General features: G+C 40.0%; 1 protein-coding gene across 1 annotated transcript in view; it reads left to right on the top strand.

The window, feature by feature from the left end:
• The window catches only part of ghra (growth hormone receptor a), a 31,909-nt gene that overhangs the window by 11,361 nt on the left and 7,537 nt on the right, over positions 1 to 13,011 (top strand). Inside the window, exons 3-8 of the mRNA XM_034872387.1 lie at positions 9,120 to 9,249; positions 9,408 to 9,574; positions 10,860 to 11,038; positions 11,724 to 11,877; positions 12,034 to 12,124; positions 12,335 to 12,404. Coding sequence (XP_034728278.1) covers positions 9,120 to 9,249; positions 9,408 to 9,574; positions 10,860 to 11,038; positions 11,724 to 11,877; positions 12,034 to 12,124; positions 12,335 to 12,404 — 791 coding nt within the window. The remainder of the gene's footprint in view (positions 1 to 9,119; positions 9,250 to 9,407; positions 9,575 to 10,859; positions 11,039 to 11,723; positions 11,878 to 12,033; positions 12,125 to 12,334; positions 12,405 to 13,011) is intronic.

Genomic DNA, 13,011 nt, shown 5'->3' with positions numbered 1-13,011 from the left:
TTTGGAAAAAGGCTGCAATGAAACAAAGAGTGAAAAATTTAAAGGGGTCTGAATACTTTCCGTACCCACTGTATTTACTGATGAGTTTGATGAGTAGCTGTGTGGAAGCATGAAAGTGGTCTTTTGTGATTTTTAAAATTGCAAAGATTAATCAAGTAGTTGGCAACTTTGAAATTAATCCGCAACTTTTTTGATTATTGATTAGTCTTATTGAGTAAGACAATAAGTACAAATTCTTTGATTCCAGCTTGTTAAATTGGAATATTTTTCTAGTTTCTTCTCTCCTCTGTGACAGTAAACTGAATATCTTGGAGTTGTGAATAAAACATGACATTTGAGGAAGTCATTTTGGGCTTTGGGAAACACTGATCCACATTTTTCACCATTTTCGGATTTTTCTTTTTGAAGATTATTTTTTTCCCCTTTATTTGACAGCGATAGTAGATGGACAGGAAAGAGGGAAAGAAAGAGAGGGGAGGACCTGCAGCAAAGGGCCGCAGGTTGGACTTGAACCCGGGTCGCTGCAGGACTCAGCCAACGTGGGGCGCATGCTCTTACTGGGTGAGCTAGAGGTCACCCTATTATCTGACATTTTATAGACCAAACAACAAATCTATTAATTGAGAAAACATTCAACAGATTAATTGACTATGAAAATAACTGTTAGATGCAGCCTGAGTGATAAAACCGAATCCACACCCTTCTTCTTCTCTCTTTTTTAAGGGGCTTTCTAAATGACAAAATGCCACCATTATTAATGCTATGTGTTGACTGATGAATGTTGTAGTCACACACTCAGATTTAAAGCGGATATGTGGGATGATCAGGCAATAAAGAAATCCAAACTTCACCAGCTATTAGTTGCTTGAGTCGAGTTTTCAGGGAAAATAAATGACTCAGTGGGCCGATGTGTCTCAGAAGTTTTAAAACATTGATTCAATTATCACATGCTGTGTGGACATATTGTTCTTTCTGCTCCTTGCAGTTTCTAGTGCTGTTCCAATGCGGCTGCCAGTGCTGGTACTAAAGCAACATGTTTTGCTTCACAGATCTTTGTTGTAAATCAGCTCCTCTTCTTGTCCATTATAGAGCTTGTGAAAGTCGTATCGGCGTGAACACACTGTAAACATTCCCATTCAGATTAATGGTTTAAGGCCATGTTTGCATTCTGACTAGAAATGGATGTATCATACATTGGTGGGTATTGCTATGCTTTCCAGCCATTGGGTTGGAAAAACGGCATGTGTTGAGTGAGAATCCCAACTCAGTATCCCAGACAGTGATGATGTGAAAACTACAGTGTATATATATATCCACATAACTTTATAAATGTGTATAAAATGATAATGATAATATTGTAGTTACTGTATATTATATAAATATTTGGTAATATACACATATAAAAGGTAGGATTTCAATGCTGGTTACATCTTAAAAGGCCATGTTACATTAGAGTAAAAGCACTAAAAGATGGGTCTGTCTGCTGTTAAATAAAAAGTTATATCACAAGAGTTTTCAGCTCCACATCTTTGCCCTTGGGCCTTTTGGCTTTGTATTTATTCCCAAATGTCTTTATATCTGTGGGTTTACATTACCTTTCTTATGAACTCTTAGACACACCACTGATAGCCAGGTGGTCCACCTCCTTCAATTGTTGAAACGGTCTCCAGCGCCTCTTCCTCAACAACCGTTAAAACATCTGTACACACAAAGCTGCCACTGATAGCATGAGCAAACACACACAGCACACATGTGACTTTCTCAAGCTTAGAATTGCGTAAATCTCCAATCCTGACACCTGCTTTCTACACATGAAACGGTCTGTCTATATTTGACCTTTTAACACCCTTTCTCTCAGACACATACAAGGTTACAGAAATCATTCTGTCTTGTAGGTGAGTAACTAAAACTCGTAAAACTTCGAAAAATGTGTTTTTGGCGTGGTTTAATGTCATTTTGTTGCACAGTAATACAGCCATCCTGAAAAGCTGAGGGTTATACTGTTTCTGCAGCATTTTAATGTGTTGTAGAGCCGGCCACATTACAAGCCAAGAGTAGACGTTTGGAGATGCTTCCTATGTATTTAAAGGCTTACCAAAGTAATTATAGCTAGTGCACGTCGTTTGTCCCGATCTGTACTTACACACACTCTTTCACTTTCTTCCCCTCAACTTTTCCTGAGCGTCTGTCTGTGTCTCGGGACGATTAGCTCCTTAGGGCTATGGCTTGATCCTGTTGAGCGAGGCTTTGTTCCTGGCCACAGAGGTGGTAACCAGTGGTAAAAGTGCTGAGGTTTGACACAATCTAGAGTTACTTCTGCTTAAAAGACAAGCAGAGGATGTGTTTGCTCAGTTGGGGCCTCATTTAGGATTTGGTGTCTGAAGTTACACACAAAGGGAATACAGGGGTTGAAATGCTACAAAATTGAATGATCACTGCGAAGAAACAGCTCTAACAGCAATATTCTACACGTAGGAGACATATTCTGAGTTTAATAAAAGTGAGTTTTAAGGGCAAAGGTTTATTAGAAGCAGGGCAGACTAAGGAGTACCGTATCAAAGGTTATAGAGAGCCAAAGTGAACATGTTTGATACTGTTATTCATTTAATTTCTTTTTTGATGGATAAATCAAATATGAAAACTTCACTTAACATCCCAAATAGCAAGTAATAGCAAGTACTGTCAAACTTTCTTAAAATATGAAAACTAAACCTTGGGAACAAATTGAACTCTTTCAGATAGATAGATAGTGTGTGATGGGTGATTACAATGAGTGATTGAAGCGAGTGGAGCAGTGACCCTAGCACAATGTTTCCCAAACTTAGGGTCGGGACCCAAAATGGGTCGCAGACCCGTTTTATTGGGTCGCCAATTGGCAGTAAAATGCATATTAAGGGTTTCTCTCTCTCTCTCTCTCTCTTCTCTTATCCTAGGAGGGGATAAGATGAGTTGAGAAAGGGGTGAGACACAGAAGAAGAAGAAGAATAGAGACCTTTTCCGTTTTTGTTTACTTTTATAATGGAATAAATATACTTCATATACTTCATTTAAATTGATGGTTTGTTCTGTCTTTTGTCCACAGTTTAAAATGTAGATGTTACAATTATTCATGGTGTATTTTTGTAAATTTGGGTCCCAGGGAGACACCATATTTCTCTTTAGGGTCTTGAGCTGAAAAAGTTTGGGAAACACTGCCCTAGCAGATTGGAATAAGCTAGAAAGAAAAGACAGGGAGAGAAAGATGAGGAGAGAAAATGTGTTCACTTATTATATGCAAGTGTCCATGCTGCAGGCCAGACACCCCCGCTTGTCTATATTTACTCTCACTTGGATGGGATTTTATGTCATGACATCTCTAAGCCTATTCTGGGGGCCATAATGGGAATACAAGAGATTATCATCATTAGTTCAACCTAATAAATTGCAGGGACAAGACATAGCTGCCTGGGTCACTGCATGGTCAAACACACCAGATTGTTTCTGTTAGACTTCAAAGCTATGAACACTGTTGGGAATCACTAAAAGCAAGTCCCAAAACTTTTAAGAGGGAAGGAAAAAGCCATTGGTCCTGTTTTGCAACTGGGAGGAAAGGCAGAACATGTTCAAGGAATCAGACAATGGCACTTATGAAGGTGTAAGTTCAGTGTGTGTGTGTGTGTGTGTGCATTTGTGTGTGTGAAACTATGTGTGCATGTTGGCAGTTATTTATATCACCTGTTTACATTCTCTTGTTGTATCTTGTTGCAGCCTCTCACCTTTCTCCCCCTATCTTCTTGCCCACTTCTCACCATTTTCTGGCTCCCTTGAATGCCACATGGCCTCCTGACTTGAACATTTCACCTCGACTGTTAAGCTCTTTTTGAAGGGTTGTACTTTCCTCCAGTAAATGTTGGTATGAGTGCATTTGTGAAATAAGGAAAATTCTGTATTTGATCCCTTGCCTCTTCCAATCTTTTTCTTCTCGTCTGCTCATTCACATTCCCTGTGGAAGACAATCAAAGCTGTCTGCTGCACACAAATTAACACATCTACTGGTGTGTTTTGCAGATAGTGCATGCGTATATGTGTATGGTTCAAGGATATTGCAGGACTCGGCATGCGCAGACTGACAGGCACTTTTAGCCTCAGAACAGTGTCAGTGTGGGCTGCCAATGTTCCATCTGGTTAACAGCAACACACACAGACAGACTGATGGTGCTACAGGAAGCCTTGTGGATCGTCTGGCATGGGTGCTGCGATAGCAGGAGGAAGTCGCTGCTAATAATTAATACTAAATAACTTGACTTAACTGTTCAGCTGTGCCTGCCTATTCAGAAGACAAAAAGCAAGTGAATATTGACTGTTAAAAACGGCATCTCTAAATCAGAGTCCAGTTTATTGCCAAGTAGGCTTTCACATATACAAGGAATTTGCTTTTGTGTATTGGTGCACAGACAAGAAGCATAAATATTGTCTGGAAATAAAAATAAGAACTCATTTCAGTGGGGGTCCCGGGCCTTGTTGATGAGGGCAGCTACCGATTTTTTTGGCCTGCGAGAAGGGAATGTGTTTTAAATAGTGAAGTTCGTGTCTGGGGTGTGAGGGGTCAGTCCCAATCTTTCCTGCCCACCTCAGGGTCCTGGAGGCGTACAGGTCCTGCAGGGACTGCCCTTGTCCTTGGCTGTGGCAGCAGTGTAACATGGTAATGGAGGAGGAGAGGATTGACTCAATGATGGCGGTGTGGCAGTGCACCATCATTGTCTTTGGCAGGAGACCTTCTTCAGCTGCTGCTGAAAGCACACCAATGGCACAACTGAAGTCCAAAAACAGGATCCTGGTGTTGGTTCTTGAGGATTCCAGGTGATATAAAATACAATGCAATGTTTGCTTAAATAGCGTACAGTTTGCACTTGTGTGATAGCTTCAACCAACCTACATGCAGCAGCAATTCAGTGTTGAGTGTCTTGTAATTGTATTTATGCTGTCAGTCGAGGGTAGAGAAGTTATGAGTGCACGGACCAGGGACAACAGGTTCTAATGTTCGGCAGCCATGTGTGTATTCTCTTTAAGCATAGGGCAATTCAAATCAATTATGTGCTAATACGAATGAAGAGACACTCAGTGTCCATATGTCTAGTGTTTATGTGTCTGTCTATTTGTCTTTTCTGTGCTATTTTTGAAAGTATAGTAGCAGATAGACAACACTTCCTAAAAACACACTCACAAACAGTACAATGCAGTCCAAAAGCAATAGATGACTAAGTTAATTTATTTAGTGCTTTAACCTTCTAAAACCACTACCATTTGTGAGTGTTGTTTTGCTTCTGTCATGTTATTAGCTCATCAGCTGTGATGGCTGTGAAGCGTGAAGATTCAGAACATTGCGTGTCCTGAAGCATGTCTGTTAATGTGCAACAGCTTGGTTGCTAAATATGAATCGGGCCAGTATGTTTTAAGTTTAATTTGTAGCAGTTTTAACTGATTTTGGACATGTCACTAGGATATATAATGAGAACAGTAACAGACCCAAATTTGAGCCATGAGGGACACCGCACAGAATGACAGCTGGGAAAGATAATTAATCCACTCCAGAGACATTTCTTTACTATAACCAGTATTGAAAAAAACTACAACGTATCAACAATGCCTTACAATACAAATTAGATTTGAATGTCTCATGTCTTTTAGCTTTTTAAAATGAATTTGACTTTATTCTCAGACTTTAATTTCGAAACAGAAATAGTTTATAATGTCAAATGTTGTTCTCAATGACATTTCTGTTTTGCAGCCCAAAATATGATGATGTTAAAACATAATCCACACATCCACTCTATCTGACATCTTTCTGCCTTTCCCTCTCCCTCCTCCTCCTCCTCCTTACCTCGTGTCCTGTCTCTCCCTGTAGCAGCTTTTTTTAAGCGTTATTAACCTCAACACCAGCTTAAATCTGCAAATGAGCTGTAAAATGTGGTAATTCATAGCGTCGTAGCCTCATTTCCCTCTGCTCATGACAGTCTGGCATTTTACAGTTAACTGATAAAGCCTGGTTGCACCTCTCTCACCGCCTTTTTAGTTCTGTTTGCCAGTTGGCACATGGCCCGGTAGAAGAGTGCGTTATTTATGGTTTTTAGTGGATTTTAAACCTTAATGGCTAAAGCTGACATTGAGGTAGTTAAGTGGTTTCCTAGCTTCTCTGTATGGACTGATGAAGATGGGACTGTTTATATATCTTGGCTGCGCACACAACCAAAAAGGGCTGAAAAAAACATGTGGACAACCAAGATAAGCGCACACACACATACAAACGCTAGGGATTTCAAAATACACTCAACTCACGATCTGATACGATTTATGATTTTAAGAAGAATGAGCTCCAGACAAAGACTGAAAAAAATATTCCTTTATATTTCTATAAACTGTGCAAAACAACAGATGTTTCTTCTCATCATGAGTGCAACAAAAATTGTATTTTATGTTAAATAAATCTAATGAAATAAAAAAGTATCATTAGATTTTCAAAACAAATCCCACATTAAAATAATTACCATAAATAAATAGAAAACGAAAGTATTCAAGTAAATACACTAAGAACACTTAGTGACGTCTAAAGTCAAACAAGTAAAATCAAAAACAGATTATGCAGATTCATTTTTAAAAAATTTTGTTTATCTTATCCTGTTATTTTTACACATTTACTGTATATTTTTTAACCAATTTGCGATGCATCAATATGCATTATGCATGCCTAACTTGGGCTGGGTACTGAATTTGAACACGTTATTGGTATTAATATTGGTATCTGTAACCGTATCTATATTGAACATTGTTGAACGATACTCAGCCATATCCTTAACACACACAAAATTAGGGTTCTTCTTGAAGCCAAAGGCTTTCAACTGCTGATACTTTAATGACAGCTGGCAGGTACAGGCATTTACAGGGTTTAGCTTCCCATCACTGAACTGGTTATATTAGTATGTTTAGAAATTGGAAGTGAGGCCTTGCAACATAATTATTAAAAGTCTATGCTTGGCAGGTAATCAACATGTAGCTACCAAGACATTGCCCTGTGGCTTGTGAGCTGTTACAACTAGAACAGTTCTACAGTTTCTTTTACAGCAATGTGTGGCTTTAACCATTATTATATCAGAGTAGAAGAGTAAGAGAGGAAGGATTATAGTCAGCAAATGAGTGAGAAAGAGAGACACTAAGAATAAGCTGAGACTTGATTCTCAGTGCTGCTGCACGACCTTTCACCTCTGACATACTTCGGATTTGCCTACCATCCACAGACATGTTCAACAATGCAAACAACTTTAAAAAAAATAGCTCTACCTTCTGACCTTTGCCAGCAGAGCCCCAATTTTTTATGGAGAGGTTAACTTTCAAAACGTCTGTGTGCTTCCAGGTCTTCTCCACCCAGAATAGAACAGCAGCTGTTAGCAGCTATTTAAACATGTCTCATCGTGTAAATAATTACACATTAACAACAGTTTGAAGGAGCAAATGATGGAAGGGTTGATGATGAAAGGAGGAAAATTAAAAGAAAATTGCATGACGAATGAAATTAAATAATTGCCTGACTGAAATATTGCCTGACTTTGCAGCATATTTTAACCCTAAAACATTTCCAAGGTGTTATTTTACTTTTTATGTAACCTGTCTTGCTGTAGTTTGAAGCCCTTCTTTCCACCCAGTGTCGGCAGAAAGCTCTTTGACGGTGGCAGCTGGAATTTGTCGGGTGGGGGAGGGAGGCCGCCAGGCCGAGTTGAAATAGCAAAGCTCTGGGAACAACGACAGTGTGCAGAAGATGAAGGGAGGGTTAAGAGTAAGAGGCACAACGGTGCAGGAATGCATTGAATTATGAGGTTGCATTGACATCAAATAGAAAGTTAGCAAACTAATCAAAGTAATGGTGCATATTCTGTATGAATAAATGATAAGTATTTGCAGGCTGGCCTGCCTCTGAATGGGCTTGTTTGATAGGGTGTTCTGCTGTGGTGTCTGGGATTAATGTTAGCTAGGGATGCATGGTGGCAGCTTGTGGGTCTGTGTCCAAATGTTGCATGCATGCACATGCTGATAGAAAAGTATGTGGAGATGATTTTTGCTTAATGTTAATAAACTTGAAAAACTATCCGATGACAGTGCCTTGCTGCATTGGCACAGCACTGCTCAAGTATGTGTTTAATTCCCTGCCTTGTGTTGTGAAGTGAAGCAGGTTGTGTTCTGGGTTTGGTTTGTGATTTATGCTGCAGCCAGTGCTGGAAGCGAGCGGGGTAGAGCCAAAATCAATGATTCCTTCAGTTGCTTATTTATGGTTGCACCAAACCTTGTGCCTCTCAGCTGGATGAGAAACTGGCCTTCGAGCAGAAAGGGAGGCTGCGGGGGATTTGTGATGAGGAGTGACAGGGTGCCGAGGGAGAGGTGCAAAGGGCTAAGATAGGGTCTCAGGGTGGGGCAGAGGAGGGATGGAATGACCATGAATAAAGGTAATTAAGGCCCAGGGACTGACATTTCATGCAATATAGCTCCGTCTTTCATCAAGTTGTTTTCCTACTCACAGATTTACAGAGAGCAGAAATCAATTTAAAAACAAGATAAGATGCAGACTGCAAGTTAGCCTTATCTCCCGCCAGCCTAAAGGTTGTCCCCACTGCACATTACATGGCTTTCATCAGGTTTGTGTATTTTTTCTTATGGAAGCTGACTGCTACTGATTTCCTAACCTCCATCACTGAAAGAATGTAACTCTAATGCTGGGACTATAGATGAAATTTAGCATCTAGGTAACTTTGGTACTGTTAAGGAGCTAAAAATAAATACATACATTTAGGTGGATGTTAAGGAATGAGGCATGCTAACACAATGCCTGTGTTTATTGGTCAAATATCAGTCTTTGAAGAATGGGTGGTAAACTTTTGTGTTTATATTGCACTATTGTCATTTAGATAAAATTGTATACTCTGAAAAAAGGGACCGCTGATGGGGTTTTAAGGAGGTGTTTTAAGGAGAAGTTTTTTTCAGCACTGTTAAATTCATAACTTTAAAACCCCATGATAGACGTCAATAAAGGGGATTGATTAGCCAATCTTCTGTTTGTTCTGATCCTTCTTCGTGTTTCTCTCGCTGTCTTCCAGCCCCCGTTGAACCTCACATCACAGAGTGCACATCGAGGAACCAGGAGACTTTCCGATGTTGGTGGAGTCCAGGGAACTTCCACAACCTGTCCTCCCCTGGAACACTCAGATTATTCTACCTTAAGAAAGTGTGAGTGCGATAGACACAGTTCCTTCTCTACCAGGAGACGTTGAAGTAATTGTTTTTTTTCACATGAAGCACTTTACGTATCTGTGTGTGCACAAAAAAGTCACATTTCTTCTTTTGTTTTTTCTTGTCTTTCTTTTGTCTTTGTTTCCTTCATTCAGCTTGCCCACCAGTGAATGGAGAGAGTGTCCGGAGTACATTTATTCAAATAGGGAGTGCTTCTTTGATATGAACCACACATCTATTTGGATCCCCTACTGCTTGCAGCTCCGCAGCCAAAACCTCACCTATTTCAATGAGGATGACTGTTTCACTGTGGAGAATATCGGTTAGTTGCATACATTTGTGCATATATCCAGATTGTTGCAATATGTCTTATGAATTAGAGGAGTTTTACATTGCATTTCCAGTGGACACAACATCGTGAAACATGTTCTGGCACAATTTCTTTTTTCCACATGTAGAAGTAGCTGTACTGATAATTAAAGTAAATTATTGAAACAGACATAATCATATACAGTGCTGTGGGACAGCAGAAAATGGTGGTTGCTAGTATTATAGATCAAATGCACAGGCAGCTTCTATGAAATGGTACTTGCTTCTGCATATCGATTAAACCAGCAAATTTCACATGCCTGTCAATATCACAGCAAGTGTCAGATACAATGTGTTTACACAGAAGATGTTCCAATGTCCGGTGGTCTTTATCTAACCAGTACTGTACAAGATGCTGATAGATACTGTATTATCACATGGTATTGTCATATTTTTGCAGATATAGAAACTTTATTAGCTCTCCTCATGTGCAAATGATTATTGGCATGTTTTTATAGATAACATTTGGATGTTGTCTTCCACTGAACCCAGAGTAGGGTGTAGAGTAAAGAAGCGTCCAGTGTGCGTCTGTGTGTCCAGAGCACAGTATATCAGCAGCTACCAGTTGGATTTCCAGATTAGCTAAAAATATTCCTAGTTCCCAGATGATCAATGTTAATGTTTTTGGTGACCACCCTGACCAATGCCACCATCAGCCTGAACATTCTACTTGTACCCAAGAAATATCAATTTGTAATGGGCAACTTTCCATTGAATATACTAAGAAGATCCTGTTCCTGGGAGGATTAACCTTTTCCATTGTTAACAATGAGCTTTCCTCCTTCCTTCCTCCCTTCCTTCCTTCCTTCCTTCCTTCCTTCCTTCCTTCCTTGAACAACCCTCAGGCCCAAATGTGATCCATTTACACAAAATATCTTGTCGTCTAACAGGTTAATTGAACACTGTACTGTAGTACTGTAGAGTATAATGAACATATTTGATTAAATGTTAGTTTTTGTTTTATCAATTTTAAACCACTGAGAACCAGTTATATTTTATTTCACCGTAGCTTCGCAAGTTCATATAAAGCACATTCTACTAGCAATTACATACATACAGCAAAGGAGGCCTCTACTATATACTCTAGATTTTTGAAATTGATTTACTTTTCAAACACATACAGGCAATTCTTTGATTCATTCAGCCATCCATTAATTTGCCAGGTCCATAAGCATGATATAAATTATCCTAAATGTTTTCATTCTGCTCAAACTGAACCCTGGCCCTTTTCCCGGCAGTACATCCTGACCCACCAGTGTCTTTAAACTGGACCCTGCTGGAAATAAGTCCCTCTGGGCTAAGTTATGATGTCATGGTCAACTGGGAGCCCCCACCCTCTGCAGACGTAGAGACAGGCTGGATGCGCATTGAGTACGAGATCCAGTACAGAGAGAGAAATTCCACAAACTGGGAAGCGGTAAGTCTACAATTTACTTGCTAATGAATTCTCTCTCTTCCTCCTCCACCCATTCCTCCACCCATTAAAACTTTACAAAAGGCCTCTGTGCACATGCACACGTTGACACAAATTCAAACACTAATGCACGCTCTTTAAAGTAAATTGTAGGTAGGTCATACAGGCACAGTGTCTTGTTTCTCCTCCCCCTTCCGCCTCCTGAACTCCTTGGGCTAAACTTGCAGTGTAGCTTTGTTGGCAAGGCAGTGGAAGCAAAAGCAAGGCCCTCTGGGAAAACACAGCCTCGCCGAAGGAAGTGAAGGGAGGTATCTGTAGGTCAGCGGCCACGGGACCTTGCACAGGCTCATTTTCATTACAGCTGGGCCAGCCTGTTTGACAAATGCAGCCTTGGAAACAGTTTTAACGCCCTCCATCATAACAGCATGTCCTCTGTCCAATGTACTGCATGTATCAGAAATGCCTCAACAATTGGACCTTTGGAGAAGTCCCTCTTATATACCAGAAAAAACATAGACCTCCTGATACCCGGATTAGCTTCTGTCGGCTTCAGTTCAGCGTCTGTTAGGATAAACAAAAGCTGAAACCTTTTCTGATTAATTGAAACACAGCAAAATCACTTTATTTAGTTTATCTTGAATTCCTTCTGTTTAATCTCTCTCTCTTTCTACATATTTCTGTATTTTAGTTGGAGATTCAGCCGCAAACACAGCAGACAATCTACGGTCTGCACATAGGAGAAGAATATGAAGTGCACATCCGCTGCAGGATGCAGGCCTTCACTAAGTTTGGAGAGTTCAGCGACTCCATCTTCATTCAAGTGACGGAGATTGCCAGCAAAGGTAAGCTCAGCACTCAATCCTCCGGTTAAATGCAATAAATGAATGATAAATAATAATAATGATAATGCTTCGTTCGGGTCAGAGAGGCAAGGTGCAAATCCTTGAACCACCAGGGACATCGTAATGATGATGAAGATGATGTTTTGTGTCTTGTAGAGTCTACTTTCCCGCTCACACTGGTTGTTCTTTTCGGGATCGTGGGCATCCTCATACTTATCATGCTTATTGTCGTCTCTCAGCAGCACAGGTAGGAACAGGCTCTCGCACTCTTTCGTGCACGTGCACAAATAGTGTTCAGCATATTAAACCTCTACTGCATTAACGGCAGCCATAACAATAAAGAAAAATGAAAAAAAAGCAGGAGATTGTAAAGCGCAGCTCTCACACACACAAATACTGAAGGAAGGGTGAACCGATGTTCTTCATTGTGTCCCCCTTCTTCTCCCTGCCGTTGCAGATTGATGTTGATTCTTTTGCCTCCGGTACCTGCACCCAAAATTAAAGGCATCGATCCAGACCTGTTAAAGGTACATTTATGTGTGTGTTGTTATTCTGCCTTGTTTGGGACTTTTCTACATCACGGAAGACCCGGACTTATATGTTGGCATACCTGGCTGCTGTTGCACAAAAGTAGAATGAAGAAATCCAGGATAACTGAAAATGCGTAGCTCGACTTAGTGTTATCCGATCGTCGGTTGCACGTTTGCTGAGCCAGGATGAAAATGTGAAGCTATCTCCACCCAGGTGGAGATAGCTGGGATAAGTGCACGTTCGCTGCTTTCTTAAATAGACCGGTGACCAGTTTAGTGATGCAGAAATGGAACAGACACATTGTTCATGCTGCATACAGAGTGAGCAGCAGCGTCTTGTGGAAGTATAACTAAAAACTTATTTGTTAAAAAAACTGTATACTAAATAGACTGAATACTATATAAATAAGAATAAATAATGAATAATAAAACTATACATTTGCTGACTACTTCTCTGAAACCATCATAATCATACCGTTCAAGGATTAGGCTACTGATCATTTGCACAAATTAACTGTTTTTAACTATTTTTCTTTAAAGTAAGAAGAACATAATGTTACTTAGGAAATTCACCACAAAGATCAATCTTTTACAACTCTAGAAT

Source organism: Etheostoma cragini, chromosome 5 (genome assembly GCF_013103735.1).
Source record: "Etheostoma cragini isolate CJK2018 chromosome 5, CSU_Ecrag_1.0, whole genome shotgun sequence".
Lineage (NCBI taxonomy): Eukaryota > Metazoa > Chordata > Actinopteri > Perciformes > Percidae > Etheostoma > Etheostoma cragini.
The sequence above is the reverse complement of the archived record's forward strand: the minus strand, read 5'-3'. Positions and strand labels throughout refer to the sequence as shown.